Source organism: Anolis sagrei, chromosome 5, assembly GCF_037176765.1.
Source record: "Anolis sagrei isolate rAnoSag1 chromosome 5, rAnoSag1.mat, whole genome shotgun sequence".
NCBI classification, from domain to species: domain Eukaryota; kingdom Metazoa; phylum Chordata; class Lepidosauria; order Squamata; family Dactyloidae; genus Anolis; species Anolis sagrei.
In genome coordinates this window covers 200,236,567-200,260,600 of record NC_090025.1, presented here as the reverse complement: position 1 = coordinate 200,260,600, position 24,034 = coordinate 200,236,567, and the positions used below count along the sequence as shown (strand labels likewise).

Here is a 24,034-nt window from a genome sequence, read left to right as displayed (position 1 = left end):
CTTTCCCTCTTTCCTTCCCTCTTTCCTTCCTTCCCTCCCTCCCTCTGCATATCTCTTAATGGGGCCTTGCTCGTCTTCTGGGCGGCTGCGGCAGGCTCCCCCGGGCTCCCGGCAAGACCGTTTGGCTTAATTCCTCCCGTAATTAAATCAGGGGCAACCGCGATGCGCCTTCGGGGGAGAGGCGCGTCACCCGGCGTCTGTGGACAGAGATTTCCTTGGAAGGTGGGCACACGCTTCCGGATGCCCAATCCGGAGGGGCTGGGGGGGGCGAACTGGGGGTCCGTCTCACAGGAGACCCTCCCCCCCTTGTGGGCCTTCCAGGGTCCCAGGCTTGGAGGGAGGGCGAGTTCTGCTGCCGAGGGGCTGCTTTGTTGAGTGGGGGGCCTGGGCACACCACCCAAAGCCAATAGATCGTAATGGGCTCCGCTTGCAGAAAATGCTGGGCCCATAACCTATAGGTTTTGGTTCAAGGACAGTTTGGAGATTTGGTCTTCTCCCTTAATAGTAGCCGTGTCAGCTCCGAGGGCCCCTCTTTTCCAGCTGATGTGGCCCCTGGCTTCCTTCCGGCCGGGTGCCCATCCGCATTTGCACCCAGTTCCGGGGAGCGCAATAGGAAGACCTTCCCAAACCCTTGCGCACATAGAATCCCACGGGCCAATTAGTCCAACCCAACTAGTCAAGGTGGTCAGTTGAAACATTCCCACCTAGCTCCAGCAGACAAGAGTCCTTTGTCCCACCCTGGTCATCATTCCACAGATATCTAAACCCTTTTTCCTAGTTCCAACAGACCTCACTCCCTCTGAGGATGCTTGCCATAGATGCAGGCGAAACGTCAGGAGAGAATGCCTCTAGACTATGGCCATATCACCCGAAAAAACCTACAACAACCCAGTTGAAACATTCCCACCTAGCTCCAGCAGACAAGAGTCCTTTGCCCCACCCCGGTCATTATTCCACAGATATGTAAACCCATTTTCCTACTTCCAATTGTTCATTCGTTCAGTCGTCTCCGACTCTTCGTGACCTCGTGGACCAGCCCACGCCAGAGCTCCCTGTCGGCCGTCACCACCCCCAGCTCCTTCAAGGTCAGTCCAGTCACTTCAAGGATGCCATCCATCCATCTTGCCCTAGGTCGGCCCCTCTTCCTTTTGCCTTCCACTTTCCCCAGCATAATTGTCTTCTCTAGGCTTTCCTGTCTCCTCATGATGTGGCCAAAGTACTTCAACTTTGTCTCTAGCATCCTTCCTTCCAGTGAGCAGCCAGGCTTTATTTCCTGGAGGATGGACTGGTTGGATCTTCTTGCAGTCCAAGGCACTCTCAGCACTTTCCTCCAGCACCACAGCTCAAAAGCATCTATCTTCCTTCGCTCAGCCTTCCCTCAGGTCCAGCTCTCACATCCGTAGGTGACTACAGGGAATACCATGGCTTGGACTAGGCGGATCTTTGTTGCCAGTCTGATGTCTCTACTCTTGACTATTTTATCGAGATTGGACATTGCTCTCCTCCCAAGAAGGAAGCGTCTCCTGATTTCCTGGCCACAGTCTGCATCTGCAGTAATCTTTGCGCCTAGAAATACAAACCCTGTCACGGCCTCCACATTTTCTCCCTCTATTTTCCAGTTGTCAATCATTCTTGTTGCCATAATCTTGGTTTTTTTGACGTTTAGCTGCAACCCGGCTTTTGCGCTTTCTTCTTTCACCTTGATGAGAAGGCTCCTCAGCTCCTCCTCGCTTTCGGCCATCAGAGTGGTGTCATCTGCATATCTGAGGTTGTTCATGTTTCTTCCAGCAATTTTCACCCCAGCTTTGCATTCATCAAGCCCCGCACATCGCATGATGTGTTCTGCATACAAGTTAAAAAGGTTGGGTGAGAGTATGCAGCCTTGCCGGACGCCTTTCCCAATCTTGAACCAGTCTGTTGTTCCGTGGTCAGTTCTGACTGTTGCCACTTGGTCCTTGTACAGATTCCTCAGGAGAGAGACAAGGTGGCTTGGGATGCCCATCCCACCAAGGACTTGCCACCATTTATGATGATCCACACAGTCAAAGGCTTTAGAATAGTCAATGAAGCAGAAGTAGATGTTTTTCTGAAACTCCCTGCCTTTCTCCATTATCCAGCGGATATTGGCAATTTGGTCTCTCGTTCCTCTGCCTTTTCTAAACCCAGCTTGAACATCTGGCAACTCTCGCTCCATGCCTTGCAGGAGTCTTCTTCCTTGCAGGATCTTGAGCATTACCTTGCTGGCATGAGAAATAAGGGCCACTGTACGGAAGTTGGAGCAGTCTTTCGCATTTCCCTTTTTTGGTATGGGGATGTAAGTTGATTTTTTCCAGTCTGATGGCCATTCTTGTGTTTTCCATATTTGCTGGCAAATGGCATGCATCACCTTGACGGCATCATCTTTTAAGATTTTAAACAGTTCAGCTGGGATCCCGTCGTCTCCTGCGGCCTTGTTGTTAGCAATGCTTCTTAAGGCCCATTCAACCTCACTCCTCAGGATGTCTGGTTCTAATTCATTCACCACACCGTCAAAGCTATCCTCGATATTGTTATCCTTCCTATACAGATCTTCTGTATAATCTCGCCACCTTCTCTTGATCTCTTCAGCTTCTGTTAGGTCCCTGCCATCTTTGTTTCTTATCATACCAATTTTTGCCTGAAATTTACCTCCAATGTTTCTAATTTTCTGGAAGAGGTCTCTTGTCCTTCCTATTCTGTTGTCTTCTTCCACTTCCATGCATTGCTTGTTTAAAAATAGTTCCTTATCTCTTCTGGCTAACCTCTGGAATTGCGCATTTAACTGGGCATATCTCCCCTTATCCCTGTTTCCTTTTGCTTTCCTCCTTTCTTGGGCTACTTCCAGTGTCTCAGCAGACAACCATTTTGCCTTCTTGGTTTTCTTTTTCTTTGGAACGTACTTTGTTGCCGCCTCCTGAACAATGTCGCGGACTTCTGTCCATAGTTCTTCTGGGACTCTGTTTACTAAATCTAGTCCTTCAAATCTGTTCTTCACTTCCACTGTATATTCGCTAGGAATGTTAGTGAGATCATATCTAACTGGTCTGTGTATTTTCCCTGATCTCTTTAGTTTTATTCTAAATTGGGCAATAAGAAGTTCGTGATCTGAGCTACAGTCAGCCCCAGGTCTTGTTTTCACCGACTGGATGGATGTCCGCCACCTTTGGCTGCAAAGGATGTAGTCAATCTGATTTCGGTGCTGACCATCTGGTGAAGTCCATGTATAAAGCCGTCATCTGGTGAAGTCCATGTATAAAGCCTTCCAATTACAACGAATGAATCAGGCACATCTACACACCTCTCAACAAAAGATTCCCCCAGGCACTGCAAGGCCATCAAATGCTAATCAAGGTGGTCAGTTGAAACATTCCCACCTAGCTCCAGCAGACAAGAGTCCTTTGTCCCACCCTGGTCATTATTCCACAGATATCTAAACCCATTTTCCTACTTCCAATTACAATGAATGAATCAGGCACATCTACACACCTCTCAACAAAAGATTCCCCCAGGCACTGCCAGGCCATCAAATGCTAATCAAGGTGGTCAGTTGAAACATTCCCACCTAGCTCCAGCAGACAAGAGTCCTTTGTCCCACCCTGGTCATTATTCCACAGATATGTAAACCTATTTTCCTAGTTCCAACGGACCTCACTCCCTCTGAGGATGCTTGCCATAGATGCAGGCGAAACGTCAGGAGAGAATGCCTTTAGACTATGGCCATATCACCCGAAAAAACCTACAACAACCCAGTTGAAACATTCCCACCTAGCTCCAGCAGACAAGAGTCCTTTGCCCCACCCTGGTCATCATTCCACAGATATCTAAACCCTTTTTTCCTAGTTCCAACAGACCTCACTCCCTCTGAGGATGCTTGCCATAGATGCAGGCGAAACGTCAGGAGAGAGTGCCTCTAGAACATGGCCATACAGCCTGAAAAAACCTACAACAACCCAGTGATTCCAACCATGAAAGCCTTTGACAATACAAGTGCAACCCCTGTTTAAAAGCCTCCAAGGAAGGAGCTTCCACTGGACTCAGTGGCAGAGAGTTCCACTGCTGAACAGCTCTTCTTCCGGGCAGGAAGTTCTTCGTAACGTTCAGGTGGAATCTCGTTCCTTTCCTGTCCTTTGAACCCATGGCTCCTAGTCCTGCTTCCTCTTCCTTATGGCATCCTTTCATAGACTCACAGAATCATAGAGTTGGAAGGGCCCACCAAAGGCCATTCAGTCCAACCCCTTCCGTGCAGGAAAAGCACAATCAAAGCAACCCCCCCCCCCAAAAAAGAGATGGCCATCCAGCCTCTCTTTAAAAGCCTCCAAGGAAGGAGCTTCCACTGGACTCAGTGGCAGAGAGTTCCACTGCTAAACAGCTCTTCTTACAGTCAGGAAGTTCTTCGTAACATTCTGGTGGAATCTCCTTCCTTTCCTGTCCTTTGAACCCATGGCTCCTAGTCCTGCTGCCTCTTTCTTATGGCATCCTTTCATAGACTCACAGAATCATAGAGTTGGAAGGGCCCACCAAAGGTCATTCAGTCCAACCCCTTCCATGCAGGAAAAGCACAATCAAAGCAACCTTCTCCCCCCCAGAGATGGCCATCCAGCTTCTCTTTAAAAGCCTCCAAGGAAGGAGCTTCCACTGGACTCGGTGGCAGAGAGTTCCACTGCTGAACAGCTCTTCTTCCAGCCAGGAAGTTCTTCATAATGTTCAAGTGGAATCTCCATTGAGTCCTAGTTTCAAGGGCAGCAGAAAAACAACCCTTCCGACAGCTTTTCACGTGTTGGCCATCCAGCCTCTCTTTAAAAGCCTCCAAGGAAGGAGCTTCCACTGGACTCGGTGGCAGAGAGTTCCACTGCTGAACAACTCTTCTTCCGGCCAGGAAGTTCTTCGTAATGTTCAGGTGGAATCTCCATTGAGTCCTAGTTTCAAGCAGAAAAACAACCCTTAAGACACCTTTTCACATGTTTATACATGACCCTCATGTATATACACATACTCAGGGCTAGTTTGGGTGGGGGGGGGATAGCCTCTCTTCATGCCCCCCCCCACCCTGCAGACATACCTCTTCCCTCCTCTTCACCTCCTAGGAGGTGGAGCAGCCCACCTGTGCCAGGTGTGTGTGTATGTGTATGTGTGTGTGTGGGGGGGGGCTGTGCTGACTTGGGTGGGGCCCACCTCACCCCCCCCCCCCCACACCACTCTGGGGTGGGGGGCATGCAAGTGGGAGGGAATGCTGCAGACTCAGATTCTATGGCCGTGGGAGGGGGGGCTTCTCTGTCGGTCTTTTTCTCCCGTTCTCTCTCTCTCTCTCTCTCTCTCTCTCTCTCTCCTGGTGCTTGGCTGCCCACCCGGCGACTCAATTGGACTTGACAGGCTGTCTCTTTGCATCAGTGCGGCCGCGCTCTACTCATGTGGCGGGGGGGGGGGGGGGGAGAAGCAGGGCAGGATTGCCACCTGGAACAATTGGGGAACGAGAGGGAGGGAGGGGACAGGGGGGCAGGTGGGTGGGGCAGGATGAAGACCCCCCTGTGCCCCCCCTGTGCCCCCTTCTGCCTCTTCCCCCCCCCCCCCCAGTGAGACACTCTGTGGGGCAGAGCAGGCCTTGCGGGAATATCCATAGCAGAGACGGGCGCAGCGTAGTCAGGGCTGTGCATGAGCTTATGGCAGGAAACGAGAGGAGGAAATGCGCAGGGCGGTACGCTGGGAAGGTTTGAAAAAGGGAGGCAAGGCTTACTTGGATGGATGCGGGAAAAGACTGTCCACTGAAAGAGTCCATAGAGAGAAGGATATGATTACCTGTCCGTAATGCTAGCTCAGGTGCCTCTTGAAGCCGAGGGAGAAGCCTCCTGGGACTCCTCTCAAACGGCCTGCGCTGCAGCGCTCCCTCCCTCCCCACTTGCTCTGTGTACAATAACAACAACAATAACAACATCAACAACAATAATAATAGCCAGATCCCAAGTGTAGACTCTGCAAGGAAGCAGGCGAAACAATAGATCCCACCCTCAGCTGCTGCAAGAAGATCACGGTCAGACTCCAAGCAGAGGCACAACACCATTGCTCAGATGATTCATTGAAACTTGTGTCACAAACACCATCAAAGCAAGAATTGAAAAGTCCACAACAGATCCCAAGTGTAGACTCTGCAAGGAAGCAGGCGAAACACTAGATCCCATCCTCAGCTGCTGCAAGAAGATCACGGTCAGACTCCAAGCAGAGGCACAACACCGCTGCTCAGATGATTTACTGGAACTTGTGCCACAAACACCATCAAAGCAAGAATTGAAAAGTCAGCAACAGATCCCAAGTGTAGACTCTGCAAGGAAGCAGGCGAAACAATAGATCCCACCCTCAGCTGCTGCAAGAAGATCACGGTCAGACTCCAAGCAGAGGCACAACACCCTTGCTCAGATGATTTACTGGAACTTGGCCACAAACACCATCAAAACAAGAATTGAAAAGTCAACAGCAGATCCCAAATGTAGACTCTGCAAGGAAGCAGACGAAACAATAGATCCCATCCTCAGCTGCTGCAAGAAGATTGTGGATAGACTACAAGCAGAGGCACAACACCATTGCTCAGATGATTTACTGGAACTTGTGCCACAAACACCATCAAAGCAAGAATTGAAAAGTCAACAACAGATCCCAAGTGTAGACTCTGCAAGGAAGCAGGCGAAACAATAGATCCCATCCTCAGCTGCTGCAAGAAGATTGTGGATAGACTACAAGCAGAGGCACAACACCCTTGCTCAGATGATTCATTGGAACTTGTGCCACAAACACCATCAAAGCAAGAATTGAAAAGTCAACAACAGATCCCAAGTGTAGACTCTGCAAGGAAGCATGTGAAACAATAGATCCCATCCTCAGCTGCTGCAAGAAGATCACGGTCAGACTCCAAGCAGAGGCACAACACCCTTGCTCAGATGATTCCTTGGAACTTGTGCCACAAACACCATCAAAGCAAGAATTGAAAAGTCAACAACAGATCCCAAGTGTAGACTCTGCAAGGAAGCAGGCGAAACAATAGATCCCATCCTCAGCTGCTGCAAGAAGATCACGGTCAGACTCCAAGCAGAGGCACAACACCCTTGCTCAGATGATTCATTGGAACTTGTGCCACAAACACCATCAAAGCAAGAATTGAAAAGTCAACAACAGATCCCAAGTGTAGACTCTGCAAGGAAGCAGGCGAAACAATAGATCCCACCCTCAGCTGCTGCAAGAAGATCACGGTCAGACTCCAAGCAGAGGCACAACACCGTTGCTCAGGTGATTCATTGGAACTTGTGCCACAAACACCATCAAAGCAAGAATTGAAAAGTCAACAACAGATCCCAAGTGTAGACTCTGCAAGGAAGCAGGCGAAACAATAGATCCCATCCTCAGCTGCTGCAAGAAGATCACGGTCAGACTCCAAGCAGAGGCACAACACCCTTGCTCAGATGATTTACTGGAACTTGGCCACAAACACCATCAAAACAAGAATTGAAAAGTCAACAGCAGATCCCAAATGTAGACTCTGCAAGGAACCAGGCGAAACAATAGATCCCATCCTCAGCTGCTGCAAGAAGATTGTGGATAGACTACAAGCAGAGGCACAACACCATTGCTCAGATGATTCATTGGAACTTGTGCCACAAACACCATCAAAGCAAGAATTGAAAAGTCAACAACAGATCCCAAGTGTAGTCTCTGCAAGGAAGCAGGCAAAACAATAGATCCCATCCTCAGCTGCTGCAAGAAGATCGTGGATAGACTACAAGCAGAGGCACATTGCTCAGATGATTTACTGGAAGTTGTGCCACAAACACCATCAAAGCAAGAATTGAAAAGTCAGCAACAGATCCCAAGTGTAGACTCTGCAAAGAAGCAGCACATCCTCAGCTGCTGCAAGAAGATTGCGCAGACAGACTCCAAGCAGAGGCACAACACCCTTGCTCAGGGGATTCCTTGGAACTTGTGCCACAAAGACCATCTTCCTGCGACAAAGAACTGGTGGGATCACAAGCCGGAAAAAGTTACAGAGAATGAACACGCCAAACTTCTCTGGGATTTCTGGATTCAGACAGACAGAGTTCTGGAACACAACACTCCTGACCTCATGATCGTGTTAAAAAACAAAGTATGGATGGTCGATGTCGCAATCCCAGGTGAGAGCAGGATTGAAGAGAAACAACTGGAAAAGCTGACACAATATGAGGATTTAAAGGTCAAACTGCAAAGACTCTGGCACAAGCTAGTCAAGGGGGTCCTAGTGGTGATGGGCACACTGGGTGCAGTGCCTCAAGACCTTGGCCTGCACTTAAACACAATCGGTGCTGATAAGATGACAACCTGTCAGCTGCAGAAGGCCACTTACTGGGATCTGCACGCATCATTCGCCAATACATCACACAGTCCTAGACACTTGGGAAGTGTCCAACGTGTGATCCAATTCAACAGCCAGCAGAGTTTCTGCGGTGGACTCATCTTGTTGTGTTTATAACAATAATAATAATAATAATAATAATAATAATAATAATACTTACTTACTTATTTAGGCGATCCCTCGTTTTCTGGGGATGATTGTCTTCTAGTGTTCTTGTGGGTCTGTATGTGGCTGTAGAGCCCTCTTCTTCCTCTGCATCTTCTCCCGCAGTGAGGACATTGGTTTCCACGTGGAAGGTGGTCTCGGTCGGGGTTGGCTTGACGTGCCTTCTTCCTCTTGGCATGCTTCTCCCTTTCACCCTCCATTCGTGCCTCTTCAAATTCTGCAGCACTGCTGGTCACAGCTGACCTCCAGCTGGAGCGCTCAAGGGCCAGGGCTTCCCAGTTCTCTCTTGGTGTCTATGCCAGAGTTTTTAAGGTTGGCTTTGAGCCCATTTTTCAATCTCTTTTCCTGTCCACCGACATTCCGTTTTCCGTTCTTGAGTTCGGAGTAGAGCAACTGCTTTGGGAGACGGTGGTCTTTGGGCATCTGGACAACGTGGCCGTTCCAGTGGAGTTGATGGCAGAGGACCATCGCTTCAATGCTGGTGGTCTTTGCTTCTTCCAGCACATTGACATTTCCCCACCTGTCTTCTCAAGAGATTTGCAGGATTTTTCAGAGGCAACGCTGATAGAATCGTTCCAGGAGTTGCATGTGACGTCTGCAGACAATCCACGTTTCGCAGGCAAAGAGCAGGGTTGGGAGGGGAATAGCTTTATAGACAAGCACCTTGGTCTCCCTACGGATGTCCTGGTCCTCAAACTCTGTTTCATTCGGAAGAATGCTGCACTCGCAGAGCTCAGGCGGTGTTGTATTTCGGTGTCAGTGTTGACTTCTGTAGACAGTCCACGTTTCACAGGCGTATAGCAGGGTTGGGAGGACAATAGCTCTATAAACAAGCACTTTGGTCTCCCTACGGATGTCCCGGTCCTCAAACACTCTCTGCTTCATTCGGAAGAATGCTGCGCTCGCAGAACTCAGGCGGTGTTGTATTTCGGTGTCGATATTGACTTTGGTGGAGAGGTGGCTGCCAAGGGAGCAGAAATGGTCAACATTTTCTAATGTTACACCATGAAGCTGTATCTCTGGCATTGGAGAGGGGCTGGCTGGTGACTGCTGGAAGAGCACCTTGGTTTTTTCAATGTTCAATGACAGGCCGAGCTTCTTGTATGCTTCTGCAAAGGTATTTAGAGTGGCTTTTAGGTCTTCTTCTGAATGCGCACAGACGACGTTGTCATCAGCATACTGGAGTTCTATAACAGATGTTGTTGTAACCTTGGTTTTGGCTTTCAGTCGGCTGAGGTTGAACAGCTTGCTATCTGTCCGATAGATAATAATAATAATAATAATAATAGTCTTTATTTATATCTTCCCAAAGAGGATTCGTGGCGGCTGACATGAGGCCAAGCCCGATAATACATTACAGCAAAATAAATACAGAACGACAAAAAAATAACAACACAATAAAATAAGTAAAACATAAGAGCAAAATAAACAATACGAAAGGACAAAGTGCTGAGGCTTGCTCCAGTCAGAGCTGCTGGTCAGCCTGAGGCCCGTCCTGCAAGCCAGTCTGACTGAGGGACTGGTCCTTCTCCAACTGACCTCCTGGGGGTTGCAGATTCCTGACCCCTTCACCTTGCCCCCCCCCCATTACTCCAGAGCCCCACTCATGTCAGTGGGAGGGGGCTTCCTCCTATGCCCTCCAGGCCCCCCTTCCCCGCTGACCTCCTAGGGGTTAACTTAGCAGGGTCCCTTGCCCCCCCCCAATTTGCCTAGGGCCCCTCCCACCCTGGAAAGACCCCCCATTCTCCCCCTCCAGAGTCCAACACCCTCCTGCCCTCCTTCTCCCCCCCCAGGTGTGGTCTCAGTACGAGGAGCCCCCCCTGGAAGACGTGGTGGACGTCCCCGAGGAGAAGGAGCGCACGGCCAATTACAAGCCCGTCTTCGTCACGGAGATCACGGACGACCTCCACTTCTATGTGCAGGACGTGGAGACCGGTAACCGAAGGCGGGGAGGAATGGGTAGCGGTGGGGAGGGGGCTGTGGAAGGGGGCTTCCTCCTACACCCTGCGGGATTCCCTGGTTTGGGGCCCAGAGTGGAGCTGGGGGGCCTCGAGGAACCCCATAGGATGCAATAGCGAGGAGGTCTGCATGGAGGAGGAGCGAACAGTCTTCAAGGGCTTTCACTGACCCAACCATGGACCCCCCCCCCTGTTCTGCTGGTGGGGGGGTGGTACCCTGGGCCCGGTGTCTGTGGCAGAGCAGGGGCGTCGCCTAGTGCGACTCCAGGAAGGAAGCAGCTTGGAGGGAGGGAGGGAGGTGGCCGACCCCCGGACCCCCATTCGGGGGTCCGGGGGTCGGCCACCTCCCTCCCTCCCTCCAAGCTGCTTCCTTCCTGGAGCCGCACTAGGCGTCACCCCTGTCGTTGCTCTTCTCCAGCCGTTTAATGATTCAAGGTGGACCTGAATCATTCATGGCCGTGCAGCTCAGAAGCGTCCGTGTGCCACGTTCAAAGCCTACTAATGTTGGGGGGGGGGGGTCTTTGGGGTGAGGCACAAGCACAACCGGTGCTGTCCATACTGAGAGACCTCCATTTGGGTCTGGGGGCAATGTGCCTCTCTTCTGCCCTGGGTGGGGAATTCCCAGAGAGTTGTGTGGAGGGGGCTACCATAGTCCCCAATGTGTGTAATGGGGGGGGGGGGGCTTGGTGCAGACGCCCCTCCCTTGTGGCTCATGCCACCCCCTCATTGAAGAGGGGGCTGCCGTAGGCCCCAATGTGTGTAATGGGGGGGGGGCTTGGTGCAGACACCCCTCCCTTGTGGTTCATGCCACCCCCTCATTGAAGAGGGGGCCGCCGTAGGCCCCAATGTGTGTAATGGGGGGGGGGCTTGGTGCAGACACCCCTCCTTTGTGGCTCATGCCACCCCCTCATTGAAGAGGGGGCAGCCGTAGGCCCCAATGTGTGTAATGGGGGGGGGCTTGGTGCAGACACCCCTCCCTTGTGGTTCATGCCACCCCCTCATTGAAGAGGGGGCCGCCGTAGCCCCCAATGTGTGTGATGGGGGGGGGCTTGGTGCAGACACCCCTCCTTTGTGGCTCATGCCACCCCCTCCTTGAAGAGGGGGCCGCCGTAGGCCCCAATGTGTGTGATGGGGGGGGGCTTGGTGCAGACACCCCTCCTTTGTGGCTCATGCCACCCCCTCCTTGAAGAGGGGGCCGCCGTAGGCCCCAATGTGTGTGATGGGGGGGGGCTTGGTGCAGACACCCCTCCCTTGTAGTTCATGCCACCCCCTCATTGAAGAGGGGGCCGCCGTAGGCCCCAATGTGTGTGATGGGGAGGGGGCTTGGTGCAGACACCCCTCCTTTGTGGCTCATGCCACCCCCTCCTTGAAGAGGGGGCCGCCGTAGGCCCCAATGTGTGTGATGGGGGGGGGGGCTTGGTGCAGACACCCCTCCCTTGTGGTTCATGCCACCCCCTCATTGAAGAGGGGGCCGCCGTAGGCCCCAATGTGTGTGATGGGGGGGGGGGCTTGGTGCAGACACCCCTCCCTTGTGGCTCATACCACCCCCTCATTGAAGAGGGGGCCGCCGTAGGCCCCAATGTGTGTAATGGGGGGGGGGGCTTGGTGCAGACACCCCTCCTTTGTGGCTCATGCCACCCCCTCATTGAAGAGGGGGCCGCCGTAGGCCCCAATGTGTGTAATGGGGGGGGGGGCTTGGTGCAGACACCCCTCCTTTGTGGCTCATGCCACCCCCTCCTTGAAGAGGGGGCCGCCGTAGGCCCCAATGTGTGTAATGGGGAGGGGGCTTGGTGCAGACACCCCTCCCTTGTGGTTCATGCCACCCCCTCATTGAAGAGGGGGCCGCCGTAGGCCCCAATGTGTGTAATGGGGGGGGGGGCTTGGTGCAGACACCCCTCCCTTGTGGCTCATGCCACCCCCTCATTGAAGAGGGGGCCGCCGTAGGCCCCAATGTGTGTAATGGGGGGGGGGCTTGGTGCAGACACCCCTCCCTTGTGGCTCATGCCACCCCCTCCTTGAAGAGGGGGCCGCCGTAGGCCCCAATGTGTGTAATGGGGGGGGGGCTTGGTGCAGACACCCCTCCTTTGTGGCTCATGCCACCCCCTCATTGAAGAGGGGGCCGCCGTAGGCCCCAATGTGTGTAATGGGGGGGGGGCTTGGTGCAGACACCCCTCCTTTGTGGCTCATGCCACCCCCTCATTGAAGAGGGGGCCGCCGTAGGCCCCAATGTGTGTGATGGGGGGGGGCTTGGTGCAGACACCCCTCCCTTGTGGCTCATGCCACCCCCTCATTGAAGAGGGGGCCGCCGTAGCCCCCAATGTGTGTGATGGGGGGGGGCTTGGTGCAGACACCCCTCCTTTGTGGCTCATGCCACCCCCTCCTTGAAGAGGGGGCCGCCGTAGGCCCCAATGTGTGTGATGGGGGGGGGCTTGGTGCAGACACCCCTCCTTTGTGGCTCATGCCACCCCCTCCTTGAAGAGGGGGCCGCCGTAGGCCCCAATGTGTGTAATGGGGAGGGGGCTTGGTGCAGACACCCCTCCTTTGTGGCTCATGCCACCCCCTCCTTGAAGAGGGGGCCGCCGTAGGCCCCAATGTGTGTGATGGGGGGGGGCTTGGTGCAGACACCCCTCCCTTGTGGTTCATGCCACCCCCTCATTGAAGAGGGGGCCGCCGTAGGCCCCAATGTGTGTGATGGGGGGGGGCTTGGTGCAGACACCCCTCCTTTGTGGCTCATGCCACCCCCTCCTTGAAGAGGGGGCCGCCGTAGGCCCCAATGTGTGTGATGGGGGGGGGCTTGGTGCAGACACCCCTCCTTTGTGGCTCATGCCACCCCCTCCTTGAAGAGGGGGCCGCCGTAGGCCCCAATGTGTGTGATGGGGGGGGGCTTGGTGCAGACACCCCTCCCTTGTAGTTCATGCCACCCCCTCATTGAAGAGGGGGCCGCCGTAGGCCCCAATGTGTGTGATGGGGGGGGGGGCTTGGTGCAGACACCCCTCCCTTGTGGCTCATACCACCCCCTCATTGAAGAGGGGGCCGCCGTAGGCCCCAATGTGTGTAATGGGGGGGGGGGGCTTGGTGCAGACACCCCTCCTTTGTGGCTCATGCCACCCCCTCATTGAAGAGGGGGCCGCCGTAGGCCCCAATGTGTGTAATGGGGGGGGGGGCTTGGTGCAGACACCCCTCCTTTGTGGCTCATGCCACCCCCTCCTTGAAGAGGGGGCCGCCGTAGGCCCCAATGTGTGTAATGGGGAGGGGGCTTGGTGCAGACACCCCTCCCTTGTGGTTCATGCCACCCCCTCATTGAAGAGGGGGCCGCCGTAGGCCCCAATGTGTGTAATGGGGGGGGGGGCTTGGTGCAGACACCCCTCCCTTGTGGTTCATGCCACCCCCTCATTGAAGAGGGGGCCGCCGTAGGCCCCAATGTGTGTGATGGGGGGGGGGCTTGGTGCAGACACCCCTCCCTTGTGGTTCATGCCACCCCCTCCTTGAAGAGGGGGCCGCCGTAGGCCCCAATGTGTGTAATGGGGGGGGGGCTTGGTGCAGACACCCCTCCCTTGTGGCTCATACCACCCCCTCATTGAAGAGGGGGCCGCCGTAGGCCCCAATGTGTGTAATGGGGGGGGGGGGCTTGGTGCAGACACCCCTCCTTTGTGGCTCATGCCACCCCCTCCTTGAAGAGGGGGCCGCCGTAGGCCCCAATGTGTGTAATGGGGGGGGGGCTTGGTGCAGACACCCCTCCTTTGTGGCTCATACCACCCCCTCATTGAAGAGGGGGCCGCCGTAGGCCCCAATGTGTGTAATGGGGGGGGGGGCTTGGTGCAGACACCCCTCCTTTGTGGCTCATGCCACCCCCTCCTTGAAGAGGGGGCCGCCGTAGGCCCCAATGTGTGTAATGGGGAGGGGGCTTGGTGCAGACACCCCTCCCTTGTGGTTCATGCCACCCCCTCATTGAAGAGGGGGCCGCCGTAGGCCCCAATGTGTGTAATGGGGGGGGGGGCTTGGTGCAGACACCCCTCCCTTGTGGTTCATGCCACCCCCTCATTGAAGAGGGGGCCGCCGTAGGCCCCAATGTGTGTGATGGGGGGGGGGCTTGGTGCAGACACCCCTCCCTTGTGGTTCATGCCACCCCCTCCTTGAAGAGGGGGCCGCCGTAGGCCCCAATGTGTGTAATGGGGGGGGGGCTTGGTGCAGACACCCCTCCCTTGTGGCTCATACCACCCCCTCATTGAAGAGGGGGCCGCCGTAGGCCCCAATGTGTGTAATGGGGGGGGGGGGCTTGGTGCAGACACCCCTCCTTTGTGGCTCATGCCACCCCCTCCTTGAAGAGGGGGCCGCCGTAGGCCCCAATGTGTGTAATGGGGGGGGGGCTTGGTGCAGACACCCCTCCTTTGTGGCTCATGCCACCCCCTCATTGAAGAGGGGGCCGCCGTAGGCCCCAATGTGTGTAATGGGGGGGGGGGCTTGGTGCAGACACCCCTCCTTTGTGGCTCATGCCACCCCCTCCTTGAAGAGGGGGCCGCCGTAGGCCCCAATGTGTGTAATGGGGAGGGGGCTTGGTGCAGACACCCCTCCCTTGTGGTTCATGCCACCCCCTCATTGAAGAGGGGGCCGCCGTAGGCCCCAATGTGTGTAATGGGGGGGGGGGCTTGGTGCAGACACCCCTCCCTTGTGGTTCATGCCACCCCCTCATTGAAGAGGGGGCCGCCGTAGGCCCCAATGTGTGTGATGGGGGGGGGGCTTGGTGCAGACACCCCTCCCTTGTGGTTCATGCCACCCCCTCCTTGAAGAGGGGGCCGCCGTAGGCCCCAATGTGTGTAATGGGGGGGGGGCTTGGTGCAGACACCCCTCCCTTGTGGCTCATACCACCCCCTCATTGAAGAGGGGGCCGCCGTAGGCCCCAATGTGTGTAATGGGGGGGGGGGGCTTGGTGCAGACACCCCTCCTTTGTGGCTCATGCCACCCCCTCCTTGAAGAGGGGGCCGCCGTAGGCCCCAATGTGTGTGATGGGGGGGGGCTTGGTGCAGACACCCCTCCCTTGTGGCTCATGCCACCCCCTCATTGAAGAGGGGGCCGCCGTAGCCCCCAATGTGTGTAATGGGGGGGGGGGGCTTGGTGCAGACACCCCTCCTTTGTGGCTCATGCCACCCCCTCCTTGAAGAGGGGGCCGCCGTAGGCCCCAATGTGTGTGATGGGGGGGGGCTTGGTGCAGACACCCCTCCTTTGTGGCTCATGCCACCCCCTCCTTGAAGAGGGGGCCGCCGTAGGCCCCAATGTGTGTGATGGGGGGGGGCTTGGTGCAGACACCCCTCCTTTGTGGCTCATGCCACCCCCTCCTTGAAGAGGGGGCCGCCGTAGGCCCCAATGTGTGTAATGGGGGGGGGGCTTGGTGCAGACACCCCTCCTTTGTGGCTCATGCCACCCCCTCCTTGAAGAGGGGGCCGCCGTAGGCCCCAATGTGTGTGATGGGGGGGGGCTTGGTGCAGACACCCCTCCTTTGTGGCTCATGCCACCCCCTCCTTGAAGAGGGGGCCGCCGTAGGCCCCAATGTGTGTGATGGGGGGGGGCTTGGTGCAGACACCCCTCCCTTGTGGTTCATGCCACCCCCTCATTGAAGAGGGGGCCGCCATAGGCCCCAATGTGTGTAATGGGGAGGGGGCTTGGTGCAGACACCCCTCCTTTGTGGCTCATGCCACCCCCTCATTGAAGAGGGGGCCGCCGTAGGCCCCAATGTGTGTGATGGGGGGGGGCTTGGTGCAGACACCCCTCCCTTGTAGTTCATGCCACCCCCTCATTGAAGAGGGGGCCGCCGTAGGCCCCAATGTGTGTAATGGGGGGGGGGGCTTGGTGCAGACACCCCTCCCTTGTGGTTCATGCCACCCCCTCATTGAAGAGGGGGCCGCCATAGGCCCCAATGTGTGTAATGGGGGGGGGGCTTGGTTCAGACACCCCTCCTTTGTGGCTCATGCCACCCCCCCCCCCCCCATTGCAGAGGGGGCCGCCGTAGGCCCCAATGTGTGTGATGAGGGGGGTGGACCTTGGTGCAGATGCCCCTCCTTTGTGGCTCATGAACCCCCCCCCCGGCCCCCACCCCCATTGTAGGGACCCAGCTGGAGAAGTTAATGGAGACCATGCGGAGTGAGATCGCGGCCCACCCACCCGTCGAGGGGTCCTACACGCCGCGCCGCGGGGACTACTGCATCGCCAAGTTTGTTGACGGAGAGTGGTGAGTGTGGGGAGGGGGGGGGACACAGGAGGGGGTCAGGTGGTGCTGGCGGGGGGGGGGGGGTAGGGGTGATGTCCATAGCAGGGCAAGGGGTCGCACTCTCCAGAGGGGATTGCCAGGGCTGGGGAGACCCTCCTTGATGCAGCATCAGATGCACATGGGTTGCCCTGTCACTGCGTGTGGGAGGAGCGCTTGGTGTTTGTGGCAGAGCAGCCAGTGCCATATATAAGCTTGTGGGAGGAAACAGGAGTGGAGACACACAGGCGACCCTGGTGAGGTGTTGCAGGAATCTGAGCGGTTAGGCTCAAAACATAACCCTCGGTTGGGGTGACAGATTAGAGAGAGGGGCCAAAATTAACAAAATGAAGTTCAACGGGGACAAATGCAAGATACTCCACTTTGGCAGGAAAAACGAAATGCAAAGAGACAGAATGGGGGACGATGAGGCCTGGCTCGAGAGCAGGACGTGTGGAAAAGATCTTGGAGTCCTTGACAGATTAGAGAGATGATGAGCCAAAACTAACAAAATGAAGTTCAACAGGCACAAATGCAGGAGACTCCACTTAGGCAGGAAAAGCGATATGCAAAGAGACAGAATGGGGGACGAGGAGGCCTGGCTCGAGAGCAGTACGTGTGAAAAAGATCTTGGAGTCCTCGTGGGGAGGAAGGTGAACATGAGCCAGGAATGTGATCTGGTGGCAAAAAAAGCCAATGGGATTTTGGCCTCAGGCATCAAGAGGAGCCGAGTGTCTAGATCTAGGGAAGTCCTGCTCCCCATGCTCTATTCTGCCTTGGTTAGACCACATTCCCTGGAATATTGTGTCCAATTCTGGGCACCACAATTCAAGAGAGATCTTGACAAGCTGGAATGTGTCCAGAGGAGGGCGACTAAAATGATCAAGGGTCTGGAGAACAAGCCCCATGAGGAACGGCTTAAGGAGCTGGGCATGTTTAGCCTGAAGAAGAGAAGGCTGGGAGGAGATATGATAGCCATGTATCAATATGTGAGAGGAACCCACAGGGAGGAGGGGGCAGATCAAGGGTCTGGAGAACAAGCCCTATGAGGAGCGGCTTAAGGAGCTGGGCATGTTTAGCCTGAAGAAGAGAAGGCTGGGAGGAGATATGATAGCCATGTATCAATATGTGAGAGGAACCCACAGGGAGGAGGGGGCAGATCAAGGGTCTGGAGAACAAGCCCTATGAGGAGCGGCTTAAGGAGCTGGGCATGTTTAGCCTGGAGAAGAGAAGGCTGAGAGGAGACATGATGAGAGCCATGTATACATATGTGAGAGGAAGCCACAGGGAGGAGGAGGGAGCAAGCTTGTTTTCTGCTTCCTTGGAGACTAGGACGCAATGGAAGAATGGCTTCAAACTACAAGAGAGGAGATTCCATCTGAACATGAGGAAGAACTTCCTGACTGTGAGAGCCGTTCAGCAGTGGAACTCTCTGCCCCGGAGGGAGTGTGGTGGAGGCTCCTTCTTTGGAGGCTTTTAAGCAGAGGCTGGATGGCCATCTGTCAGGGGTGCTTTGAATGCAATATTCCTGCTTCTTGGCAGAATGGGGTTGGACTGGATGATGGCCCAGGAGGTCTCTTCCAACTCTAGGATTCTATGATTCTATGATCCATTCAACAGGATGGCAAGGAGCCCCCGGTGGCATAGTGGGTTAAACCCTTGTGCCGGCAGGACTGAAGTCCAACAGGTCATAGGTTCGAATCTGGGGAGAGCGTGGATGAGCTCCCTCTGTCAGCTCCAGCTCCTCGTGTGGGGACATGAGAGAAGCCTCCCACAAGGATGATAAAACATCAAAAACATCCGGGCGTCCCCTGGGCAACGTCCTTGCAGACGGCCAATTCTCTCACACCACGTCTGACACGACAAAACAAACAAACAAACAAACAAACAGGATGGCTCAGGATGGCAGAGTCAGAACTTTAGAACTCGCTTTCTCAGTCTCGTCTTCTAAGAAAAGTGAAAAAGTAAAAAAGTAAAAAAAAAATCCATGCAGCTACATTTTGCCTAAAGAGAGAGGTAAAATGCGTCCTCAGCGAAAGGAAAAAAGGCATAAGACAGAATGGTGGACACCACGTGTTCTGACTCTGCCATCCTGAGCCATCCTGGTTTTTTGTTTGTTTGTTTGTTTGTTTTGTCGTGTCAGACGTGGTGTGAGAGAATTGGCCGTCTGACACGACAAAACAAACAAACAAACAAACAAACCAAAAAACAGGATGGCTCAGGATGGCAGAGTCAGAACTTTAGGTTCAGAAATATTTATTGAAGTCAAAGAAATACATTCAAGATAGAAAAAGGTCTTGAGGTGCACTCACTTTCTCAGTCTCGTCTTCTAAGAAAAGTGAAAAAGTAAAAAAGTAAAAATGATAATCCATGCAGCTACATTTTGCCTAAAGAGAGAGGCAAAATGCGTCCTCACCGAAAGGAAAAAAGGCATAAGACAGAATGGTGGAGACCACGTGTTCTGACTCTGCCATCCTGAGCCATCCTGTTTTTTTGTTTGTTTGTTTGTTTGTTTTGTCGTGTCAGAGGTGGTGTGAGAGAATTGGCCGTCTGACACGACAAAACAAACAAACAAACAAACAAACCAAAAAACAGGATGGCTCAGGATGGCAGAGTCAGAACTTTAGGTTCAGAAATATTTATTGAAGTCAAAGAAATACATTCAAGATAGAAAAAGGTCTTGAGGTGCACTCACTTTCTCAGTCTCGTCTTCTAAGAAAAGTGAAAAAGTAAAAAAGTAAAAATGATAATCCATGCAGGTACATTTTGCCTAAAGAGAGAGGCAAAATGCGTCCTCACCGAAAGGAAAAAAAGGCAGAAGACAGAATGGTGGAGACCACATGGTCAACCCAGGGCAGGAAAACTGAAAGGAGGAATGCATTGTCGAAGGCTTTCATGGCCGGAATCACAATCATGTTCAAAGCATCCCCAACAGATGGCCATCCAGCCTCTGTTTAAGAGCCTCCAAAGAAGGAGCCTCCACCACACTCTGGGGCAGAGAGTTCCACACAAGGGGTGGCGGCTCACGACCCCCTCCCTCCCTCCCTCCCTCTGTCTGCTCTCTCCACAGGTACCGCGCTCGCGTGGAGAAGGTGGAGTCCCCGGCCAAGGTGCACGTCTTCTACATCGACTACGGCAATGTGAGTGGAGCTGGTGGGGATGGCGGTGGGGGGGGGGGGGGTCCCCAAGTGCAGATGGTTGGGTCCTGGGCAGCGGGGTAGCCCCATCTCTCCAAGCCCAGTGGGATTGGAAGAGGGATGGGGCTGGCCCCAAGGCGACCTTCAGGCTGTAGAGGCTGTGGAAGATCTCTGGCTCAAGATGGACACCAACTTCCAAGAAGGGGCTCTTGGCCCAGGTGTTGGGAATCAGGAGCTGTGGGGCTCAAAATAACCCTCACTTGGGGGGCAGAGGGTGATCCCACAAAATATATATATCAGAGTGCCAGAAGCACAGTTCATACCCAGCAGAGCAAGGATTGGTTTCCATTCAGCAGGATGGAACAGGATTGCAGATCCACAACTTCATAAGTTCTGAAAATAATGTTTGGTGGCGCAGTGGGTTAAAGCACTGAGCTGCTGAGCTTGTTGACCAAAAGGTCGCAGGTTCGATTCCGGGGAGCGGCGTGAGCTTCCGCTGTCAGCCCTAGCTTCTGCCAACCTAGCAGTTCGAAAACATGCAAATGTGAGTAGATCAATAGGTACCGCTCCGGCAGGAAGGTAACGGCGCTCCATGCGGTCATGCTGGCCACATGACCTTGGAGGTGTCTATGGACAACGCCGGCTCTTCCGCTTAGAAATGGAGATGAGCACCACACCTCAGAGTCAGACATGACTGGACTTAATGTCAGGGGACAACCTTTACCTTACCTCTACCTAAAGTCCAAAGAGATCCATTCTGGAGAGGAAAGGTTCTTGGAGCAAAGTAGCTATCTTCCAAGGAAAGGAAAAAGGAAAAATAACAGCATAGCCACATCTACTCCATCTTGCCTGGAGAATGGCAAGAGGCCTCCTCACTCAAGGAGAACAAAGGAAGAAGTGTGAGGCCAAAATGAAGAATTGAGCACATGGCCTCACTAGGGCAATAAAAACACCTTTAAAGAGGAAGTTATGTTTTCCCTAAAGAGATCACATTGCTAAGTATTCAAAGGGGGAGGAGATAGTGGCATGCAGGATGGGCAAGACAACCCCCCTTCTAGGCTCCTTCTTCTGGAATGTGTCCAGAGGAGAGCGACTAAAATGATAAAAGGTCTGGAGAACAAGCCCTATGAGGAGCGGCTTAAGGAGCTGGGCATGTTTAGCCTGAAGAAGAGAAGGCTGAGAGGAGATATGATAGCCATGTATAGATATGTGAGAGGAAGCCACAGGGAGGAGGGAGCAGATCAAGGGTCTGGAGAACAAGCCCTATGAGGAGCGGCTTAAGGAGCTGGGCATGTTTAGCCTGAAGAAGAGAAGGCTGAGACGAGATATGATAGCCATGTATAAATATGTGAGAGGAAGCCACAGGGAGGAGGAGGAGGGAGCAAGCTTGTTTTCTCCTTCCCTGGAGTGAGACTAGGATGCAATGGGACAATGGCTTCGAACTACAAGAAAGGAGATTCCACCTGAACATGAGGAAGAACTTCCTGACTGTGAGAGCCGTTCAGCAGTGGAACTCTCTGCCCCGGAGAGAGTGTGGTGGAGGCTCCTTCTTTGGAGGCTTTGAAACAGAGGCTGGATGGCCATCTGTCAGGGGTGATTTGAATGCAATATTCCTGCTTCTTGGCAGAATGGGGTTGGACTGGATGGCCCATGAGGTCTCTTCCAACTCTTTGATTCTATGATCCTATTAATTCTACTAAATGGAAGAATTAATAGAAGGAGAGGCTTAGAAGGGGGTTGTCTTACTCCTCCTGCATGCCACTATCTCCTCCCCCTTTGAATACTTAGCAATGTGATCTCTTTAGGGAAAAGGTAACTTCCTCTAATTAATAGAATACCAAGTTTGTTTTGTGTTTTGTTTGTTTGTTTGTCTGTTTTTTTAATGCAATACAACTGTTTTGGTTCGCTCCTGACATGATAAATAAATAGCCCTTTCTTGAGACAGACCCGCAAAGGGAACTTAGGGAAGAAATCATAGAATCATAGAATCAAAGAGTTGGAAGAGACCTCATGGGCCATCCAGTCCAACCCCATTCTGCCAAGAAGCAGGAATATTGCATTCAAATCACCCCTGACAGATGGCCATTCAGCCTCTGCTTAAAAGCTTCCAAAGAGGGAGCCTCCACCACACTCTGGGGCAGAGAGTTCCACTGCTGAATGGCTCTCACAGTCAGGAAATCCCTCACTCTAATCTATCTAGGCTAACTCCTCATTGAGGGCTGGAGACTTGTGCGGTCAGGGATGAAACCCAACACCAGGGAACGCAGCCCCACCTTGGCCAGACCCCTGCCCCTTTGCCCCTCCCTGGGATGGGGGGTGGGTGGGGCAGAAGTCCTCCCCCCAGCGCCCCCTCTGTCTTCTCTCCCCCCCCCCCCGCAGAAGGAGACGCTGCCCTCCACCCGCCTGGCCGCGCTGCCCCACGCCTTCAGCACGCGCGCCCTGTCAGCCCAGGCCACCGAGTACAAGTTTGCCTTCATCCAGGTGCCTCAGGATGTAAGTGACCCCCAGAAGACGGGGGGGGGGGGGCTGTGGGGGGGCAGGGGGGGACAGGTGGGTGAGTGGGAGTGGGCTGCAGGCCCAAAAGGAAAGTGTTTGTGGGGGGAAGTGGGAGAGAGGTAGGGAAGTGCTCCTTGGAGGAGGAGGAGGAGGAGTAGGAGGAGGAGGAGGAAGGGCCAGGCCTCCAGGAGACTGATAGAAGTGGGGGGGGGGGGGGGCTGCAAAAGGGGCAGAGGTCTGCCCCATAGGATCCCCTCTTTGCCTCGTTGGGCACCATCTATATTAATAAAAATGTAATGTTCGTTTGTGGGATTAACATAACTCAAAAACCACCGCTTCAGCGGCTGAGGGGGAAAAGGAAAGGGTCCGAGGCTGTTAGGAATGGTGGGAGTTGGAGTCCAAAACTCTTGGAGGGAAGGCCCAAGTTGATCCAGGCCTGTGCAATGAGTATGCTGCCCAGGTACTGAAGGAATTGTGGGAGTTGGAGTCCAAAACTCCTGGAAGGCTGAAGTATGCCCATGCCTGTGGTAGAAGGGACTTTGTGGGGGGGGGAGGGGGCCCCATTGCACCTCTTTCGCTGAGGAGGGGACTGACCCATGGCTCACTCTGCCCCCCATCTCCCCCCATGTTCCCCACAGGAGGAAGCGCGTGCGGACGCAGTGGACAGCGTGGTGCGGGACATCCAGAACACGCAGTGCCTGCTGAACGTGGAGCACGCCGGTCCCAGCTGCCCCCACGTGACCCTCCAGTTTGCGGACTCCAAGGGCGACGTGGGGCTGGGGCTGGTCAAGGAGGGGCTGGTCATGGTGGAGCCCCGCAAGGAGAAGCAGTTCCAGAAAGTGGTACGTCTGGAGGGCCGGGAGGGGGAGGGAGGAGAGGGAGGAGCCCCCCAACACACTTCTCTCAGACCGCTCTTCTGTCTCTCGGCAGGTGACGGAATACCTGAATGCCCAGGAGGCTGCGAAGAGCGCCAGGGTGAGTTTGCATGGCTCCGCCCAATGCTGCAGCAGCACTCGGCCTCCCTTGGCCCGGGATTTGGGGGTTGTTGCACTCCCTCTCACTTTAAACACCACACAGCTGAGTAGAAATGCAATCCGTTCATTGAAAATAATTAAAAAGCAGTAAAGTAAAAAAGCACTTTAAAGGAATAGGTAAATCCAATTAGGTAGGAAGATAAGCCGGAACGAAATAGTCCAATCCTGCTGCAGCAGTCGGCCTCCCTTGTCCCAGGATTTGGGGGTTGTTGCACTCCCTCTGGCTTTAAACACCACACAGCTGAGTAGAAATGCAATCCGTTCATTGAAAATAATTAAAAAGCAGTAAAGTAAAAAAGCACTTTAAAGGAATAGGTAAATCCAATTAGGTAGGAAGATAAGCCGGAACGAAATAGTCCAATCCTGCTGCAGCAGTCGGCCTCCCTTGTCCCAGGATTTGGGGGTTGTTGCACTCCCTCTGGCTTTAAACACCACACAGCTGAGTAGAAATGCAATCCGTTCATTGAAAATAATTAAAAAGCAGTAAAGTAAAAAAGCACTTTAAAGGAATAGGTAAATCCAATTAGGTAGGAAGATAAGCCGGAACGAAATAGTCCAATCCTGCTGCAGCACTCGGCCTCCCTTGTCCCAGGATTTGGGGGTTGTTGCACTCCCTC

General features: G+C 54.0%; 1 protein-coding gene across 1 annotated transcript in view; it reads left to right on the top strand.

The window, feature by feature from the left end:
- The window catches only part of SND1 (staphylococcal nuclease and tudor domain containing 1), a 245,016-nt gene that overhangs the window by 219,313 nt on the left and 1,669 nt on the right, over positions 1-24,034 (top strand). Inside the window, exons 18-23 of the mRNA XM_067469434.1 lie at positions 10,348-10,489; positions 16,612-16,735; positions 19,821-19,890; positions 22,267-22,380; positions 23,022-23,225; positions 23,314-23,358. Of these exons, the coding sequence (XP_067325535.1) occupies positions 10,348-10,489; positions 16,612-16,735; positions 19,821-19,890; positions 22,267-22,380; positions 23,022-23,225; positions 23,314-23,358 (699 nt within the window). The remainder of the gene's footprint in view (positions 1-10,347; positions 10,490-16,611; positions 16,736-19,820; positions 19,891-22,266; positions 22,381-23,021; positions 23,226-23,313; positions 23,359-24,034) is intronic.